Source organism: Penaeus chinensis, chromosome 35 (assembly GCF_019202785.1).
Source record: "Penaeus chinensis breed Huanghai No. 1 chromosome 35, ASM1920278v2, whole genome shotgun sequence".
Taxonomy (NCBI): domain Eukaryota; kingdom Metazoa; phylum Arthropoda; class Malacostraca; order Decapoda; family Penaeidae; genus Penaeus; species Penaeus chinensis.
In genome coordinates this window covers 34,114,465-34,131,964 of record NC_061853.1, presented here as the reverse complement: position 1 = coordinate 34,131,964, position 17,500 = coordinate 34,114,465, and the positions used below count along the sequence as shown (strand labels likewise).

The following is a 17,500-nucleotide window of genomic DNA, read 5'->3' as shown; positions in this document are numbered from 1 at the left end:
TTTGTTGAATGTGTCCTCTGCCCTTGACAGTTCTTTTGTTCGTCAAATCATTCCCAATTCCACATACCGATTTGAAAACATTATGACCTATCTGCTTCCCGTGTTTCACTACCGCCGCCCATAGACCGGCATGGCGTGACTGCAATGCTCGCGTCGTGAGAACACTGGGTGTTTCGCCCTACACCGCAGCGGGAAAACACTTTCGTTGTTAATCCAGTATGACTGTAAATGAGCATAAAGAGGGCACAGGTCGTCAGCACCGGACAACAGGAGCGGAAGGAACATATTACGACGGTGGCGGTTCGTGCTGGGCCGCCGTCTCCATCCTCTCCCTACTCGGCAGACGCACTCTCTCTTTCTCTCACGTTCACTCTTCTTTTTTATTGATAAAGAGCACTGAGCTTGGGTATTTAGGATGTTCAAATGGTTCTTGGAATACTTTATCGTCTATGGAGAGTTGAAAGGTATCATATAAAGTTATCAACAATGATTTGGATAATCTTTCCCGCCCTCAATGGAAACTCAATGGGTCCTTGGCAGATGTCGCTGGAATCTACAACTCTCCCTATTATTTTGTACCATATACACGCATCCTTGACATTGCTAGACATAACCATACTAAAATTAACCATACAGCCATGAAAACTCTAGCGAGTAAACCACACGGAAGTCTAGATACCCTGAAGAAAATAATAGCGTAGGTGGGAGCGCGGTGGCAAGTCCTTGTGTGATGGTGTGGGGGACGCGTCGACGCAACAGTTCGCGACCAACTGTCATGTGCGAGAGGCGGGAAGGAAGTTGTGTGACTGCGGGTATACCGTCGTGAAGGCAAGGTGACTGCGAGAGACTGGTGATAGTGTAACAGTTAGTGGAAAGATATAGTGAAACTTGAAATGTGGAGGATAGCTTATTGGCAGTGGAAGTGCAGACGTGAACAGTCTATAGTAATTTCACATTGACTTGAAATGAAAGAAAATATCAAAACGCAAGCCAATAAAGTGAGAAAATTAATATTTGTTTTAAAGTGGATCTGAGCATTACTTGTTTGGATTCCATAGAATCATATGCAACTTAGTGAATCTGGATACTTATTGTTGTTTGTAACTAAAGTGTTTTAGCTTGGCATAGCCCAAGCGTGGGAAAACACGATTGAAAGCTAAAAAAAAGTTACGTTCATTGCACGTGCAGTTGAACATTCACGCGGAGAACTGAACAAGAGATGCAGTGTACACAGTGCCCCGTTTACGGCCGTGGCATCCGGGGTGACATATGTGTGTAGTAACGGGCATGGGAGGCAAGGTGCGCGCAGTGGTGTAACGGCCACGACCTCCTGCTGACATGCCATGACCTTTTAAAGGAGAAACAAGTGGACATTCTGCATCGACGAGGGCGCGGCGTCGAGTGAAGAGATAATCATGTCGAACCAGAGGCGCTACCAGACGCTGCCCAACCTGCGAGCCCTGAAACGGAAGAAGGCCAAGGAGCGCGAAGGCGGAGGCTTGTTCGACGGGCTCTTCTCGGGCGCGGGCGCAGCGCTCAGCCGAAATGCGGGCGCCCGCGGGAGTCGCATCGGCGGGGCCTTCAGCTTCCTCGGCGGCGGGGGCGGCGTGCTCGGCCGCAGGGAAGGCAGCTACTCCTTCCACCGCAGGCGCCAACACAGTACCCCCGAGGAGCCAGTGCCACAGTTGCCACAGCTGCAGAGGACACCCCGGCCAGTGGATTCCGGGCACAGCCAGGCGCGTGGCATGGGGCACCACCAGCATGAGGACACGCCGCGTCGCAGATTTACTACCCACGTCGTGAGTCCCGGCGACTGGGAGGAGGAACGGAATGTGTCCCTGCCCCTGTGGGATTGGATGAAGGTAAGTGCCGCCGCGTGGCTCTACCTGACGCGGCGGCCGTTATCTGCCGTCTGATCAAGGACAGGGAAGCGCTGGTCGGTCAGGGATGTCTATAGGAAAGGAAAAGGCGGCTGCCAACCGGGAGAGGGAGGGAGAGAAAAAAAAATGATATCTAATCCTTTTAAGATTGAAGCAACGATAAGGAAAGTCAAGATTCCAGTCGTAGACCCCGAGCCTTCTGCGCAACAGCGACAGGCCTCCGGAAAGGAAAGGTGGGATGGGGTCTGAAGGTCCGACTTGCGTTCATGAATCACTCGTTCGCTGATGTATCGATTGCCTTCTCCAGAAATATGTCTTGTGGTCGCTCCTCCCGATAAAAAAGACATGCGGAATGGGAATGACGTGAAATGTAGCGCTGACCATGTGGTTGGCGAGGCGGCTTCTCGGTCCTCGTCGTTCCCGCTCACGCACTCGGCCTTTTAAGCATTACGCTGTTGTTTTTTCGGGTGTCTTCTTTTGAAGTACAGTTACTCGGAAGTACACCCAAAATTTAGTTGAATGAATTGCAAAAATATAAATGGTTACCCAAGTTACAATGTAAGAAGATGCAGTGTACTCAATTCGTTAAGCTTTGTGTGCAGTAGAGATCATTTCTATTCGGAGAGAGTGGCGCGGTGATGACTAGAATATGCAGGCACGTACAACAGGCAGTACAAAACAAACACTACATAGTACTCCAGCAGGGCTCGGCACACACGTCGCACAAAGGGCAGGGGGCATGGAAGGCTCCGAAGGCCATCGGGAGTGTGTGAGCCAAGCTGGTGTTGTCGGGAGGGTGTCGGTGGGAGGGGGCGTGGGGGACCTGCTGCACCACCTGGCCTTCTGAATACGGAAACGAGGAATGTTCGGAGGCGCAGGCGAAGGCGGAGAGGCCTTTTCGAATTGTAAATTTCGCTTTCGCTTTTTTATGGTCCGAAGGAAGGCCATAGATGCGTTTCGGGGGCTTTCCTAAGCTGCCCATATCAAGACACCGAAGGAAAAAAAAAGATGAATAAAGATCTCAGAGACAAGTGACTGAGCTACCTGCTGACGGAGACAGTGATAGCGGCTACGGGATAGGGAGGAGGAGCGAGGAGGAGGCCAAGGAGGAAGGCAGTCGTTAGGCCTTGCTTGGTAACTGGCGAGAAAGTGGGGGATGGAAGGGATGGGGGGGGAGGGGCGAGGAACCCCACTCAACCCCTGGTAATGATCCCGGGCAGAGTGTCAGCCAGGCTCGTGGTGGTCAGTTCTCCTGACAGGTGACCATTTCTACCTGGACATCCACCTTCTTCATACATTTTTCATGGCTTTTCTTTTGTCTTACTAAAAGCCCTTGTCTCCTTGAGTTTATTGGTGATCCGTTGATCGGTTTCTTGATCTGTTCACCAATAATGTATTAGGGCGTTATTGGCCTATGATTAGGAAAACCCGTGATGATTAGCAGGTAAACGGATGATACTCAATGAAAATATTAATGATTTACTTCAACTCCCATGTTAATATAAATTCTTTGGTAGTGAAGACAACCAGAACGAAACAACACCCTTTGCGTAATATGACTACCAAACAATGCATACTATTCGCACCTTAACAGAGACGCGAACGAATCATTGATGGTGTATCGATAGCGAAGCAGGAAAGTCTGCCGGCCGAGCGCAGAATGACCAGGGCGTCATAAACTCGGCAGTGGCCATCGTCGGGGCGATGCGAGGCGGACGAGAAGGGCCACATTTACCCTTTTTTCCACCGAGGCGTCTCTCCTTTGTTCTGTTTATATGACACCATAAACATGGATCTTGGAGTTGGAAAAAGCTATGTGATGATCATGTTGACGACCTTCCCCACTCCTCTGAAGAGTCGAACGTACCTGCAAAAGACAAGAGAACAATTTGAAGAAGTAACAGTGGCTATTAAAGATAAATGCATTTTCAAATGAAATATTCTCTCTGTCACTTCTAACTCATTTTGTTTGATAAGATCAGCGTGCGCTAGATATTCCCGATGCATTTGATAATACTGTTAAAACAAAGTATCGGCTCACAAGTTGTATTTGGCTCCCGGAATGGTCGTTAGTTCATGATTGTAATCAACCCAGAATTCCATTAGGGTAACTTCACCGTCTCAGCATCATGTTGCCAGGGAAAGAGACCTCACTTCAGATATTCTTGATAACAGCAAGGACAGATATCCGACCTGAAATGGCCCATAGATAAGACAGTTGCCAATTAGGGCGCCTTTTCTACTTATCGTTTCCTGTAATGGCGCAAATGTATTTGGATGATTTCCTTAAATGAATGGATTTTTAAAAGAATGTATGTTTAGATATTCAATGTGGAGTAGCTTTTAAAGAAGTTTATTACTTTCGTGACATATGTGATTAGCTCAGATCTAATAAGCCTACGTAATACTGCTATTCTGTCAACGAATGCTTGCTAGAACCTCGTTACACAAATCAAAACATTGCTTTGCAATACTTGTTAACCACTGGACAGTAAGAACACACCATTTTTATTTCTGAATTTGTTATCACCACAAAAAATAGGTCTGACATATATTATTATAATCTAATGGTGGATATTGATGCCGAAACAAATACAAATGTCAGTATTATTTGAATGATGTCTTAAAGATATAGCTGTATGTGTAGGTGCGAGTGTTTGCTCTATCTTTATTTTTGTCTATGTATGCACACACACACACACGCACGCACGCACGCACACACACACACACACACACACACACACACACACACACACACACACACACACACACACACACACACACACACACACACACATACTTGTGTGTTAAATTTATCCATGTGCTTACGTATTTCGTCTTTGTTTGTTTGTTTTTGTGTATGTGCAAAAGCATGTGCAAATTTGCATATTTCTGTATATTTGTATATGTGCATGATAAAGACACACCCGGCCACGAGGGAGCAAAAAGCGCGCCCGTCCCTCCCTCCTCCTCGCGTGCGTTGATGCCTTGGTTGGCGAGACTAATCTTGACAGCCGTTGGATAATGGGATAATGGTTGACGCGGAGATGAGCGATATTGGGACAAGGAAGCCACTTCGTGACAGGCACGGGACTCGTCATGCAGAAACATTTTTCGTTTTGTTATGTCTCGGGAATTCTATCTAATGTTTCGTTGCTGTCGTTGAGTGAAAGGGGCGCGTTACTTGCCTTGGTGTACGGGCGTTCCTGGTGGCGCGGAAGTGCTGGGCCGGAATATGGCGTTGTTTCTCCTTTATTATTAGACGTGATTGATTCATAACGGGACTTGTTAGGGCTTGTTGCCGGGTTAAGTGGTTGATTGGGCGAGGTGCGTAATCAAGGAAGCATTTGCCATTGTCTGATAATGCGATGATTTGGGGGGTAAATGGAGATTGAATGGGTAAATTTTGCCTCAGATAGCGGAGGTAGGCCTAATGTAGATAGATAAGGAGTCACATCATGGCGAGAGAAGACATTTTATTGAATTGTTATGCGTAGAATGTGAAAATGTAGTTATGTATTTATATATGCAGTTTGTTGCTTCGTTCTTAATACCACGTGTTTTTCTCACTTTTCCCTTGTCACGTTTTTTGTCAATGGTAGATATATTCCGATTTTTCTGCTCATTTTTTAGAAATTCGCTTATTTTCTCCTTTTCCTAAAATAACTTCACATAATTCCGAGGAAGAAAACGGAGAAAAATTCATGACAATTATGATCATCATCCAATTCTCTCGTGATATGCCAGCGCATTATGCAGTTTCTCTCGGCGCTGCGTTTTATCAGACGAGTAAGAGGAGAAGGCCAATTTTCGCGTGGAATCTTTTTAAGCAGCGTTCAAGAGAAGCCTGGCGGAGTGATTGCCCAGCCACTCCGAAGCCCGAATCATGTCATTTGTCGAGGCATTCCTTGAGGAGCAGCTGTGGGTGTGGGAGCGTGTGTTGGGGGAGGAGGCGAAGGGGAGTGTTGGGAGTAGGGAGTGGTTGGGGGGTGTTGGGGGTAGGGAGTGGTTGATGAGGGGGAGCAGGTTAGGAAGTAGGATTGTTGGAGGACCATTTTAGGGGCGATTTTCAAAGACTGATGTGATTGGATGACACGCAGTTGTGGGAGACAAATTAGCAGGTACCCATTAATATATGTATATGGATGTGAAAATCTACATATGTGCCAGTGTATGTGTGTATGTATCTATGTATATGTGTGTGTATGTATATATATATATATATATATATATATATATAACTGCATTCTTTCTTCCTTCTCCTGCCGCTCAGGTGTATTTATTCACAGGATAATTAGCCCGTGAGCCTCGAAACAGCGTCGCCAATGGCAGCGCTGGGTAATTGAACGCATTGTTTACGAGAGAGCGAATTGCAGCCGCGGTCTTAAGCGACAAAAGAACTAAATGAACGAAACATTCGATAATGATCCGTTCTTTGATGAGATGGCGAGAGAGAAATTAATGACGGAGGCCACGGATTACGCGCCGAAGTCTGTGACGCTTGCGAGGGGCGATGTATCACAGGGGAGTGGGGAGGCGATACCTGTTATTAGGGTGTCCGTCGCAAATGCCCTTTTCTCCCTTTCGTATGGTTTTTTCTCGTTTCTCCCTTTCTCCGTTTTCTTTTTTTAGTCTGTTCGGTTTTTTTCCCATTTTGTCTTCTTGGCTAACTGGAGAGAGAGAGAGAGAGAGAGAGAGAGAGAGAGAGAGAGAGAGAGAGAGAGAGAGAGAGAGAGAAGGGGGGGGGGGGCAGGAGGATAAAATGATAAAGTAGAAGAATGAAAGGAATGGAAATTATTTTATGAGAGTAGATTGAGCCGTGGGTGTTGTTGTGTGTGATTGTAGAGGAAACGGTAATAGTTGCTTTTAAGGGTTGGCCATGGTATGGTGCTAATGGTGCCGGCAGCCCCGGGGCTGATGGTATAATGGACAAAATTGGGAATTATTTCTATTGCCATTATCATCGCTGCCATTATCACCACCCTCATCACAATGCCCATAACCATTCACCACGATTATTGACATTTAGAGCACATGCAGTAGCAAGATCCCAAGCGAGGCCTTCAGGAAAGCACGAAAGGAAAGGACGGCGCCGAGACCCGAACGAGGCGAGGGCGCGGGTTCGGGTTGGGGGCTGTGGTGCGGTTGTGGTGCGGTTGTGAGGTTGTGGCGGGAGCGACGGATGTGGCGGATCGCTCGCGTTACGTGCGGAGGGCGAGCGGCGAGTGACGAATGACTCACGAATGACCTGTGTCTGCAGCTGCAAGTGGCAACTGTCTTAAGTGTCTCGGTTTGCGAGTGGCAAGTAAGTGTGTAAGTGCCTGAGTGTCTGCGACTGTGAGTTTCGTTGACGAGTGTCTGCGAAGTCTTGTTCCAGCTCTGATTATTTTAAGCCTTGAACCTGGAGTTAATATGACTCGTAACCTGTAATCATAATTTCTGCTGGGATTTTTACCGTAAATTGGTTCCACTTCCAGCGCTGGTCGACTAATACCAACCCCATTTATAGTTTTTAAATCTTATTTCTCTCTCTCTCTCTCTCTCTCTCTCTCTCTCTCTCTCTCTCTATCTCTCTCTCTCTCTCTCTCTCTCTCTCTCTCTCTCTTTCTCTCCCTCTCCCTCTCTCCCTCTCTCCCTCTCTCCCTCTCTCTCTCTCTCTCTCTCTCTCTCTCTCTCTCTCTCTCTCTCTCTCTCTCTCTCTCTCTCTCTCTCTCCCTCTCTCTCTCTCTCTCTCTCTCTCTCTCTCTCTCTCTCTCTCTCTCTCTCTCTCTCTCTCTCTCTCTCTCTCTCTCCCCCTCTCTCTCTCTCTCTCTCTCCCCCTCTCTCTCTTTCTCTCTCCCTCTCTCTCCCTCTCTCTCCCTCTCTCTCTCTCTCTCTCTCTCTCTCTCTCTCTCTCTCTCTCTCTCTCTCTCTCTCTCTCTCTCTCTCTCTCTCTCTCTCTCTCATAGTTTTCTTACCTGGGAGGGAAGGGGGTGAGGAGAAGGAATTGGCTGCGGGAATTCGCCTCTGATCATGACTCATCTCATAATTACTGGTTCTTCTTTACTCGAGTTTGTGAAGGAGGAGGGGGGGGGGGTTATGCATGCGTGTGCTTGTCTGTTTGTTTGTATGCTTATGTGCGGAGGTAAGAACAGCGTCGATCACAAAGGAAATAATAAAGAGGCGTTTATAATAAGTGCTTCTCTCTCTCTCTCGCTCGTATCGTCACACCTTTCTAAATCTCATAATTGAACCAACAAGATATATATAGCTTTGTGAAAGTCGAGCAGGAAGTTAAAAAGGGCTTTCTAGTACACGTTCGACGTCGATAGCAATATACCATGTTACGGCGAGGTCACGTGACGGATGAGGTTATGCCAGCCGTACTCCCACGAAGGCTCCGCTACGTGATAGAAATTAGAAACCGATTCGATTCCCCGTTAAATCAACTTTTGATCTAGGTTAGTTTCAATTAGAACAGTTATATCTGAATCCGGGAATCAAATATAAGAAACGTGTCCTAGTATTGACTATTGAGCTAACGTTATCGGTAATCTATCAATCGGCTTCGGTAAAGATCCGAAAGTAATTTGCAAGAAAAATCTAAAGATGTTTTATATGCGAATCGTAGTTCCGAAATGTGTCCTCCCATTTGCTCTTATTTTGAGATGTATCTTCGCTTCTGTCACATGTCTTGCAACAAATGTATCAGCCGTTGGTCCGTGGAGGAAACGTGGCGAGACGCTGGCAAAGACCACGGCTTGCGGACAAGACCTGCAGCGGATATCCGGCGGAGGGAGAATTATTGTCATGCGTTAGTTAACAGAAATTGGCGCTGGAGAGTTTTCTTCAGGAGAGTCATCTTCAGGAGTTTTTGATCTTATCTTCTTCTTTTCTCTTCACCTTTCTCTCTCTCTCTCTCTCTCTCTCGCTCTCTCTCTCTCTCTCTCTCTCTCTCTCTCTCTCTCTCTCTCTCTCTCTCTCTCTCTCTCTCTCTCTCTCTCTCTCTCTCTCTCTCTCACTCGCTCTCTCTTTCTCTCTCTCTCTCTCTCTCTCTCTCTCTCTCTCTCTCTCTCTCTCTCTCTCTCTCGCTCTCTCTTTCTCTCTCGCTCTCTCTTTCTCTCTCGCTCTCTCTCTCGCTCTCTCTCTCTCTCTCTCTCTCTCTCTCTCTCTCTCTCTCTCTCTCTCTCTCTCTCTCTCTCTCTCTCACTCGCTCTCTCTTTCTCTCTCTCTCTCTCTCTCTCTCTCTCTCTCTCTCTCTCTCTCTCTCTCTCTCTCTCTCTCTCTCTTTCTCTCTTTCTCTCTCGCTCTCTCTCTCGCTCTCTCTCTCTCTCTCTCTCTCTCTCTCTCTCTCTCTTATTTTCTCTTTGATTTCTGTCAGATAGTCCAGATTGAAGAGGACTGCAGTGAGGGAGGGAGAGGCAGGCATAATTTTGGATATTGTCTGAATCTTACTTTATGGTATGAATGAGATTTTCGGTTCCTCTGTCCCATTAAGATTATAAATAGTGATGAGGTCATGCAGTAAAGGAGAGATAAACAGAAGGAGGGAGAGGGGGTTGCGGACGAAGCGAAAGCAAAAGAGAAAGAATGAGGGCAGAGAGATGACAGAGAGAAGCAAGAATGAAGCAGCATGCAGTCCTTGGCCAAAGGGATTTACAGGTAAGTACCGTTTCTTCAGCATTTTTTCCCGGATCTTGGCCAAGTCACGTATTGTCTGTGGATGCAACCAGTTCCTTATGTTGCCTTGACCACTCAATCGAAACGAAAGTTGCATGCAAGGGATTTGCCGAGCTTATGCGATTAAGATGTGTCAGCCAGATATCTTTATTCGGGAATAAGGGCACTGGCAGAGTAACCTGTGTGGCACAAGATGGTACTTTGAGTTCATTTTTCGGTTCATTTACTTCTGTCAGAGAAGAGTTGGGCAGGAAGAGAATCACTGGTGTGTGTTCTGGGCGTGTCTGGGTGGAAGATACAGCTAGAGAGAGAGGGGGGGGGGGCGAGAGAGAGAGAGAGAGAGAGAGAGAGAGAGAGAGAGAGAGAGAGAGAGAGAGAGAGAGAGAGAGAGAGGGAGAGAGGGAAGGGAGAGGGAGAAAAGGGGGGCGGAAGAGGAATAAAGCGTGCCTCCAAAGATTTTTCAGCTTCCGAATACGGCGAGGGCGCATCTCGCGTGCCGGTCAAGGAACAAAGGAGCAAAACAAAGCCTGGAAGGCTGCATGGCGATCACAAGCTGCTAATTAGCCAGCGACGGCGACGCTCTGGTGCGGGCCCGGTGTTTCGCGTGAATGGAACGGGCGAAGCGGAGAAAGCGAAATAGCGGGGGACTTAAAAAGAGTAATGCCGGGGAGAGGAGGAGGGAGGGGAGGAGAGAGGAGGGAGGATTGTGCAGCGATGGGCAGTAACCCGAGCGTTCTCCGTGCGCTGTTTCCGTCAGTGTGGAGCAGCTGGCCATCCCTTTGCCCCCCCTTCCCCCTCTCCCTCTTCTCCCTACTCCCCTCCCACCCACCCACCCACCCGCACATACTAATCCCAACCCCCCCTCCCTCTCCCCTGCCCCATCCCCTCCATCCCCACCCCATCCTTCCAGCAGCTCTCACACTTATCCACCCTGGGGTTTTATGCTGTTCTTGTGTCGACTGCACCAACGCCAGATTTGTGTAAAATGTTGTTAGTGCCTCGTCAAGGAGTTGGTAGCAATGAACAGTGTTTTGGTAGTCACGATACATAAAACGAAGAATACATACAACAAAAAAGGAAAAATAACTCCTTTTATTGTGGTTTGAATAATGGAAAAATATTGTCGCCTCCGTTTCGAAACAAAGAATGGCGTTCATTGTCGTAGTCGATATTTTGACAGCAGTTAACGGTCTCCTGTCTGCCTAGATTACCGTCATCATAACAATAGTCAATAACTCTTATTACGTGACGTTGGACTGGAAGTCACTTTCACCTTCCCTGCCGGTGTAGCGGCGTGGGCGGGACAGCAAGCAAAATCCCTTGCGGGCGAGCCAGCTATTTCCTTCCGCCAGGACACCCACCTCTGCTTCCTAACTTCTATTTTCAACTGTACCGCCTCGGGCAGTGCGCTCGTCTTCCTTGCTTGTTTGAGCCGCGGCTTCTGTCTCGGCTTGGCTCCCTTTCTCGTTTTGTATGGATATGTATACATTATATATATATATATATATATATATATATATATGTATGTATGTATTTATGTATGTAAGTATATGTATTTGTGTGTGTGTGTGTGTGTGTGTGTGTGTGTGTGTGTGTGTGTGTGTGTGTGTGTGTGTGCTTCCGTGTGTGTTAGTCTGTGTGTGTGTCTGTGTGATAGTGTACATACATATACATACCCCCCTCCCCACACACACACGTGTATGTGTGTATGTAAGTGTGTGCTTCTGTGTTTATGTCTGTATATTTGCGCGCCTGTGTGTATGGATGTATGTATGTATATAAGTATGTATGTATGCATGTATGTGTGTGTGTGTGTGTATATGTATGTGTGTATATATATATATATATGTATGTATGGTCTGTGGGTGTGTGTATATATATATATATATATATATATATATATATATATATTGTATGTGTGTGTGTGCGTGCGTGTATAGAATAGGTGCAGTGTGTGAATGCCAACGAATGATTTCACAATGCAAAATATTTAATGGAAGCGTTTCGAACTTCAATAGAATTGTTCCAGTCTTGTAATGTTTTTTGTGAACACATTTAGTAGTAGAGCGCACTGTTTACCGTCCAAATGTTTATGTAGAGGCGTCTTTTGGTCTTCACTACAGGCTTTTATTCGTGGGTAAAGTCGGTTCGTTTTCTTTCAATGCCGCTGTTCCATCTTGGGACAGTTCCGCGTTACACGATTGCATCTAGCTACCGTTAAAGATGATCGTATAGGCCTATTTGCTAAGAATTTTCAGGATTCACAGTGTACGAGGTAAATAGTCCTTTTTTATATATATTCTCCAACGACCGACCTTTTAAACTACAGAAGGAGCAAAGTTCCCCTAGTACCTCCGGCCGACCGCCGCCCTCGCACTTACTCGAATTACACAAACCGCCGAGTACTCCAAGCCTCTGCCTCCCCCTCCGCCTTCGACCGCATCCTCGACAACATTCGCGAACTAGTGTTGTCATCGGCACCATTGTAGCCGTCATCAAGAGAGCCTGTCTTATCGCTAACATCGCCATTCGCTCGTTTCTTTCACTTCCGCCCGCCGCCGTCGCCACCTTTCATGACATTGGAGACTCAGAGGAAACAAGGGAGATTTCCCACTGGGATTTTTTCAAAACCCTCTCTATCATCTGTCCTATCTGCACTGTCGCCGCAGACATTTCTGTCATTTCCTGGCCTTTGGCGCTACCATTATTTGAGATGTTCATTATCTTCTTGGACAACACAGCTACGCTCAATAAAAAGGAAGGTTTTCCCACAAGAAGTCCGGGAGCCCTTTTGTGCAGGAGGCTGAATGCTCCCCTCGAGCGAGGCCTCCTCAAGAAGCGGCATCAAGAATCCTCAAAAATTCACGCGAGAAAGGCAGGTCATCTTACCTTACCTAACCGGCCTGGTGACGCCTAAAAATCCAATGAAATTAACGCTACAGCTCGCCCGGCCTTATAAAACAATCTGTACAATCTGGATCTGTACACTTTTTGATTGAATTCTCTTTATCCTTTTTTCCCAAAAGTTACTTTTATGTTTGGTACCCAACAAGTAGCGTCATGTACTAGCTGCATTAGTCCTCACACCCCTATTGTTGATCGGGTCTTTAGGCCTGATTGTCTGTTACGCAAAAGCCTCCTTTGATTCAAATATCGCTCGACGTATTGTGAAACCTCGGAAACGCCCTCCTTTCCCACCTCCGAACCCCTAGTGACATCCCGGGGAACCTACCCCTTTCCCCTCCTCCTACGAACTCCTTACGACGCCCCTGCCATCCTCCTTCGACCGACCGTCCTCCGAGAAGCAGCGTATGGTAATGAGGCCGGGCACAACAAAAATACCATAATGCCTCCCCCGACCATAATTGTGGGAACGTGTGGAGGCCCCGTCTTTGTTACTCCTCTCGCGGCCCCCACTCATAGGACCCCAGGAAGCCCAGCTGGGGGTGCCAGAGGGAAGGGTAGGGGGATACCATGGGGGGGCACGAGCAGGGAGGGAAGATGGGGCTCCTCTCCATCTACAGCTGCTGCTCTGGGGGACCTCCTTGTTGATTTGTCGTGTGATGGCTGTTCGGGGCTTGTTTTGGGAGGGATAAAGAGTTAGGGTTAGGGGCGTGCGGCGGGGATGGAAGGGGACCCGGATGAAGACATTATCAGAGGTGGGAGAGCATAGTCCTCGTCGGCCCAAGACCTTGTCATGTGGAGAAAAGGTGGTCGAGAGTGGGCATTTAGGCAGTAGAAGAGTCTGGTGTATTACGGATGTGTTTCTGTAGGTGTGATGAATTTCAGCAGCAAATTGTACTGGGAGTATTAGTAAAATCAGCGTGAATGAGGGAAATTTTAATTAACGAAATCCAGACTTACATATCGGATGCTCAGTGATGACATAAAATCGAGGTTAGTTGGTCCCCCAAACAAATTGCTCTCACAACAACAACAGCAAATGCAAGTGTCATAAATCCGTCAGAGTGCGTGCGACGGACGGAGGTGGTCCCGTGACGGCTGTTTCTGCCGTCAACTTCCTGCTCTGCCGCGGAGGCGAGGCGCCGGAACTGACGGTGGAAGGGCCAAGGCTGAGTCACGTTTGGCCACGGCTGCGAGTCGGCCTCTTTTATGGGTACATCACGCAGAGCAAGGCAAGGCCGGGTGCACAGAGTGGTGCACAGGGCGGTACGCATGGTGCAGTGGCAAGGCAGGTCAGCCTTACCTTCTACCCACTCCCTCCCTTCCTCCCTTTGAGGCGAGCTGATCCGGCCCAGGAAAAAAGAAAGATATAAAAAATCTCGTCGGACATTGCTCCGGAAGTCTGTGGCCTTCGAAGTATTATCGCTCATTTTTTTCTAGAAAATCACAGTCACACCGATCAGATTGTGCTTTTGTTATGAACATATTGTAGTGATCAGACGTATTGTTATTTTTTTTTTATTATTATTTAATGAATTGATTGATTGATTTATGGCAAACGAAGGGATGATCAACTATATTTCTCAGCTAATTTCTCGCAGTCCGACCCTGACCTCTCCATGAAGCTGCACGTCATCCCGTCAGGCAGGGATGGTGGGCTTCACGCTGAGGGTGTGCGTAGACTGATGAGCGGGTGCTTGAGGAAGCCATTAGGCCTTGGAGTCGTTACGTTAACAAATAGGGTTATTTTTAAGGAAAGAAAATAAAGGTAGGTCGTGGCTTCTGTCATCACATCTACTTAAGTCCTTTTTCATGTGTGGCACATCACGCTGCGTAATGTTATGCACGACGAAATGTGCTACTGCCATCAGGAATCGCTTATGTGCCACGTCACTTCGAACACAAACACGATGAATCCGAATTGCACGATTGCGAACTTCCGACGCGTTATAATTGACTAACTCCGCTGTGATACAGTCAGCTGTGCGCGGCGTCGGCAGCATCACGCAGGAGACAGATGAAGTGACAGTGAGAATGAATAACAACCAGGTGGTCTTTTGATAGCCGCACATGGCTGATATCCGGAGTCTGTGGGCTTTGGGGCTAACCGTGGACTGTCATGCGGAAGTTGACAGCGATGTCAAGAGGGAGAGGAAAGCTTTACCGCTGGCACGGGATCCCGCTGTTGATCTCGCTTCGCTTCCTCGTCTACATCTTCTTCATCTAGTCTCTCTTTTTTTCTTTTTTTCTTTTTTTTTTTATTGCTTACCCTTCTTTTAATTTATCGTTTTTATTATTTACTGATGCATCACTTCCTTCCCCCCTCCCCTCTCTCCGTCATCATTATCAAAGTATATTATCTCTTTTTTTCTCTGTTCACCTTCCCAGCTCTCTCCATGAGCTTTCCGCTTCGAGCTTGGTGAAGATTATGCATTCTAGCCGTAAATAACCCTTACAGTGCCGCCCATGGGTCTTTCCTAATTAGTCAGATATCTAAGTAATTATTGAGTATGGGCACGTATGTGTGAAAGTATGCATTTACATTTATATATATATATATATATATATATATATATATATATATATATATATATGTATGTATGTATGTATCTGTGTGTGTGTGTGTGTGTGTGTGTGTGTGTGTGTGTGTGTGTGTGTGTGTGTGTGTATAGCCAGGTGATCGATTCGTGTACATATATTTACATAAGCTATATCTATATATATATATATATATATATATATATATATATATATATATATATATATATATAGAGTTGCACACTAGTTACCGGAAGCCCGGTAACTATACATAGATTTTTCCGTTAACACGATTTCAATTCCAGATTCATAAACAGGATTCCGTGAAAGCAAATAAAGCAGGAGCCGATTTCCCAAACACGAATAGAACCATTATTCCTCTCGTAATAGCCAGCCAATTCCTGCCTGGCGAAGGGAGGGGGTCGTCTGGTCACCACCACTTCCGGCGTCCTCCAGCCGGCCTCTGCGCGCCCACACGCCGACGGGGGCGTTGAAGTCCTCAGCCTCTACACAAATACGTCTCTAACGTCGTGGTTCCTGTTTGAACATGTTTTGTTTTGAGGATAGTTGTGTGATGGGAGGATTCCGCCGTTCGATTTTAGGTTTTAGCGAATCTCATCCCTGCAGGTTAATGGGGAATGTGAGAAATTGATTAATGAAGAAAAGGGCCGACAGTGGACTCCCTCGAGTTCTGTGTGGCCTTTGTTGTTCTCTCGACGCGACGAAATAGCGTACCGGACGAGGTGTGTTATTTTCAGGGCGCCTTTGCATCGTCATTGTCAAGAGGACGATTTTAGCTGTTCTTTTAACCACAAGTTGATCTTGTCATTGTGATTCCCTTCTCCCATTTTATTTTCACTTGTTCATTCACTTCCCCTTGGTGTTAGTGCTTGCAGCCAAGCGTGTTCGTCAGCCATATCCTTACCACTGATATGTCTTGTGTGTGTGTGTGTGTGTGCGTGTGTGTGTTTGTGTGTGTGCTTCCGTGTGTGTTCGTCTGTGCGTGTGTCTGTGTGATAGTTACGGTGCGGGGGCAGTGAGACAAGGAGGATAGAGTATGTAGGAATAAGGAAGAGAAAATACGGAAGAACAATAACAAAGAGAGACAGAGTATAGTACCGTTACTTAACAAAGACTGATAGAAAGTTACTAGCGAAAACGGATTCAGAAGTAAGCACACCCATATATAATTTCAGCTGCTGTTAGGGGTACACCTGGATAAAATTCTTCCGTCGTGCCACAGCCTCCTTCCGCGGGATTATATGACGCATGAGTGTGGTCATTGCCCCATTGGTGGTAATGGAAGGGGAAGGAGGTAAATATGGTATAATAGCGGCCCTTGGCTGGTGGTTTTGGTAGCGTGGTAATCTTCTATTACTTGTTAATGGTGATGGAGAGTGGGGCAAAGGTTCTTGCGGCTTCTCTCTCTATCTATCTATTTATCCATCTGTCTATCTCTCTCTCTTTCTCTTTTTCTCTATATATATCTCTATTTCTCTTTTTCTCTATATATATCTCTCTTTCTCTTTCTCTCTGTCTATCTGTCTAGTTTTATCTCTATCTGTCTTTCTTTATATAATGACTATGTATATCAATCTACAAATCTCTCGTGGCAGTCTGATTCGACACTTTCCAGACGTCGCCCCCGAAAATTGTCCCTTAATATTGGGATATTTTCTTGGTGGACCTCTACATTCCTCCTTTTTTTTGTGTAATGATATTGACCGTTGTGCCGTACTTGTTGAAGACTTTATTTATTTTTCCGTATTTTTTATTCATTCTTGGTAATAACTGTTATTTTGCCGAAAGATTATTTTTTGTTTTGCTTTGTTTTTGTTGTTTATTCCTTGGACTTAACCAGAAGATGATACAGTGTTTGATTCAAGGAAGTGGATTTTTTGTTTGCAGCGATGGAAGAAATGTTTTACTGTAAGTGATACCTATTATGGATTTTATTGTGTTCGTTGACCTTTGTATAACTCTACGGATGCATATCCATCTTTGCACGCTTTGTTTATTCTCCAACAGTTATTCACTGTTATCAGTCCACCCATCATCACCATCATCAGTGACAATACAGCGGGACCCTTAAATAGCCTCTTGAATAAAGTAAGAAAGAGAAATCTATCTCATCATCAGCTCACAAAGTAGATGAATAAGGGAAGACGGCGTCCTGGTGCGTGAAATGACCGAGATGGAGAAGGAGGTTTTCCTGCCTCCTCCCCCTCGCCATTCCTCTCTCTCTCTTCCTTCCCCATGTCCCTTTTTCCATCTTTATTCCCCCTCCCCTCCTCCCTTTCTCCCTTCTACTTTCCCTCTCCCACTTTTCTCCCTTCTCCTTCCCACCTCCTCATTCTCTGTTCCCTTTCTCTTTCCTCTTCTCTCCCTTCCATCTTCCCTCTTCCCTTCTCCCTTTTCTCTCCTCCCTTTTTCCATCTTTCTTCCCCTCTCACAATTCTTACCGCCTCTTTTCCTTCCACTATCTCTTCCATCTTCCCTTTGTCCCTTTCTACCCTCTC

General features: G+C 46.5%; 1 protein-coding gene across 3 annotated transcripts in view; it reads left to right on the top strand.

The window, feature by feature from the left end:
* Nucleotides 1-17,500, top strand: part of LOC125044217 — a 458,466-nt gene that overhangs the window by 263,168 nt on the left and 177,798 nt on the right. Inside the window, exon 1 of one of the 3 annotated variants that reach the window (XM_047640734.1) lies at nt 772-1,862. The exons of the other annotated variants lie outside the window; for them this stretch is intronic. Coding sequence (XP_047496690.1) covers nt 1,416-1,862 — 447 coding nt within the window. The 5' untranslated portion in view covers nt 772-1,415. Of the gene's footprint in view, nt 1-771; nt 1,863-17,500 lie in introns of those variants that run through there. 3 annotated transcript variants of the gene reach the window in all.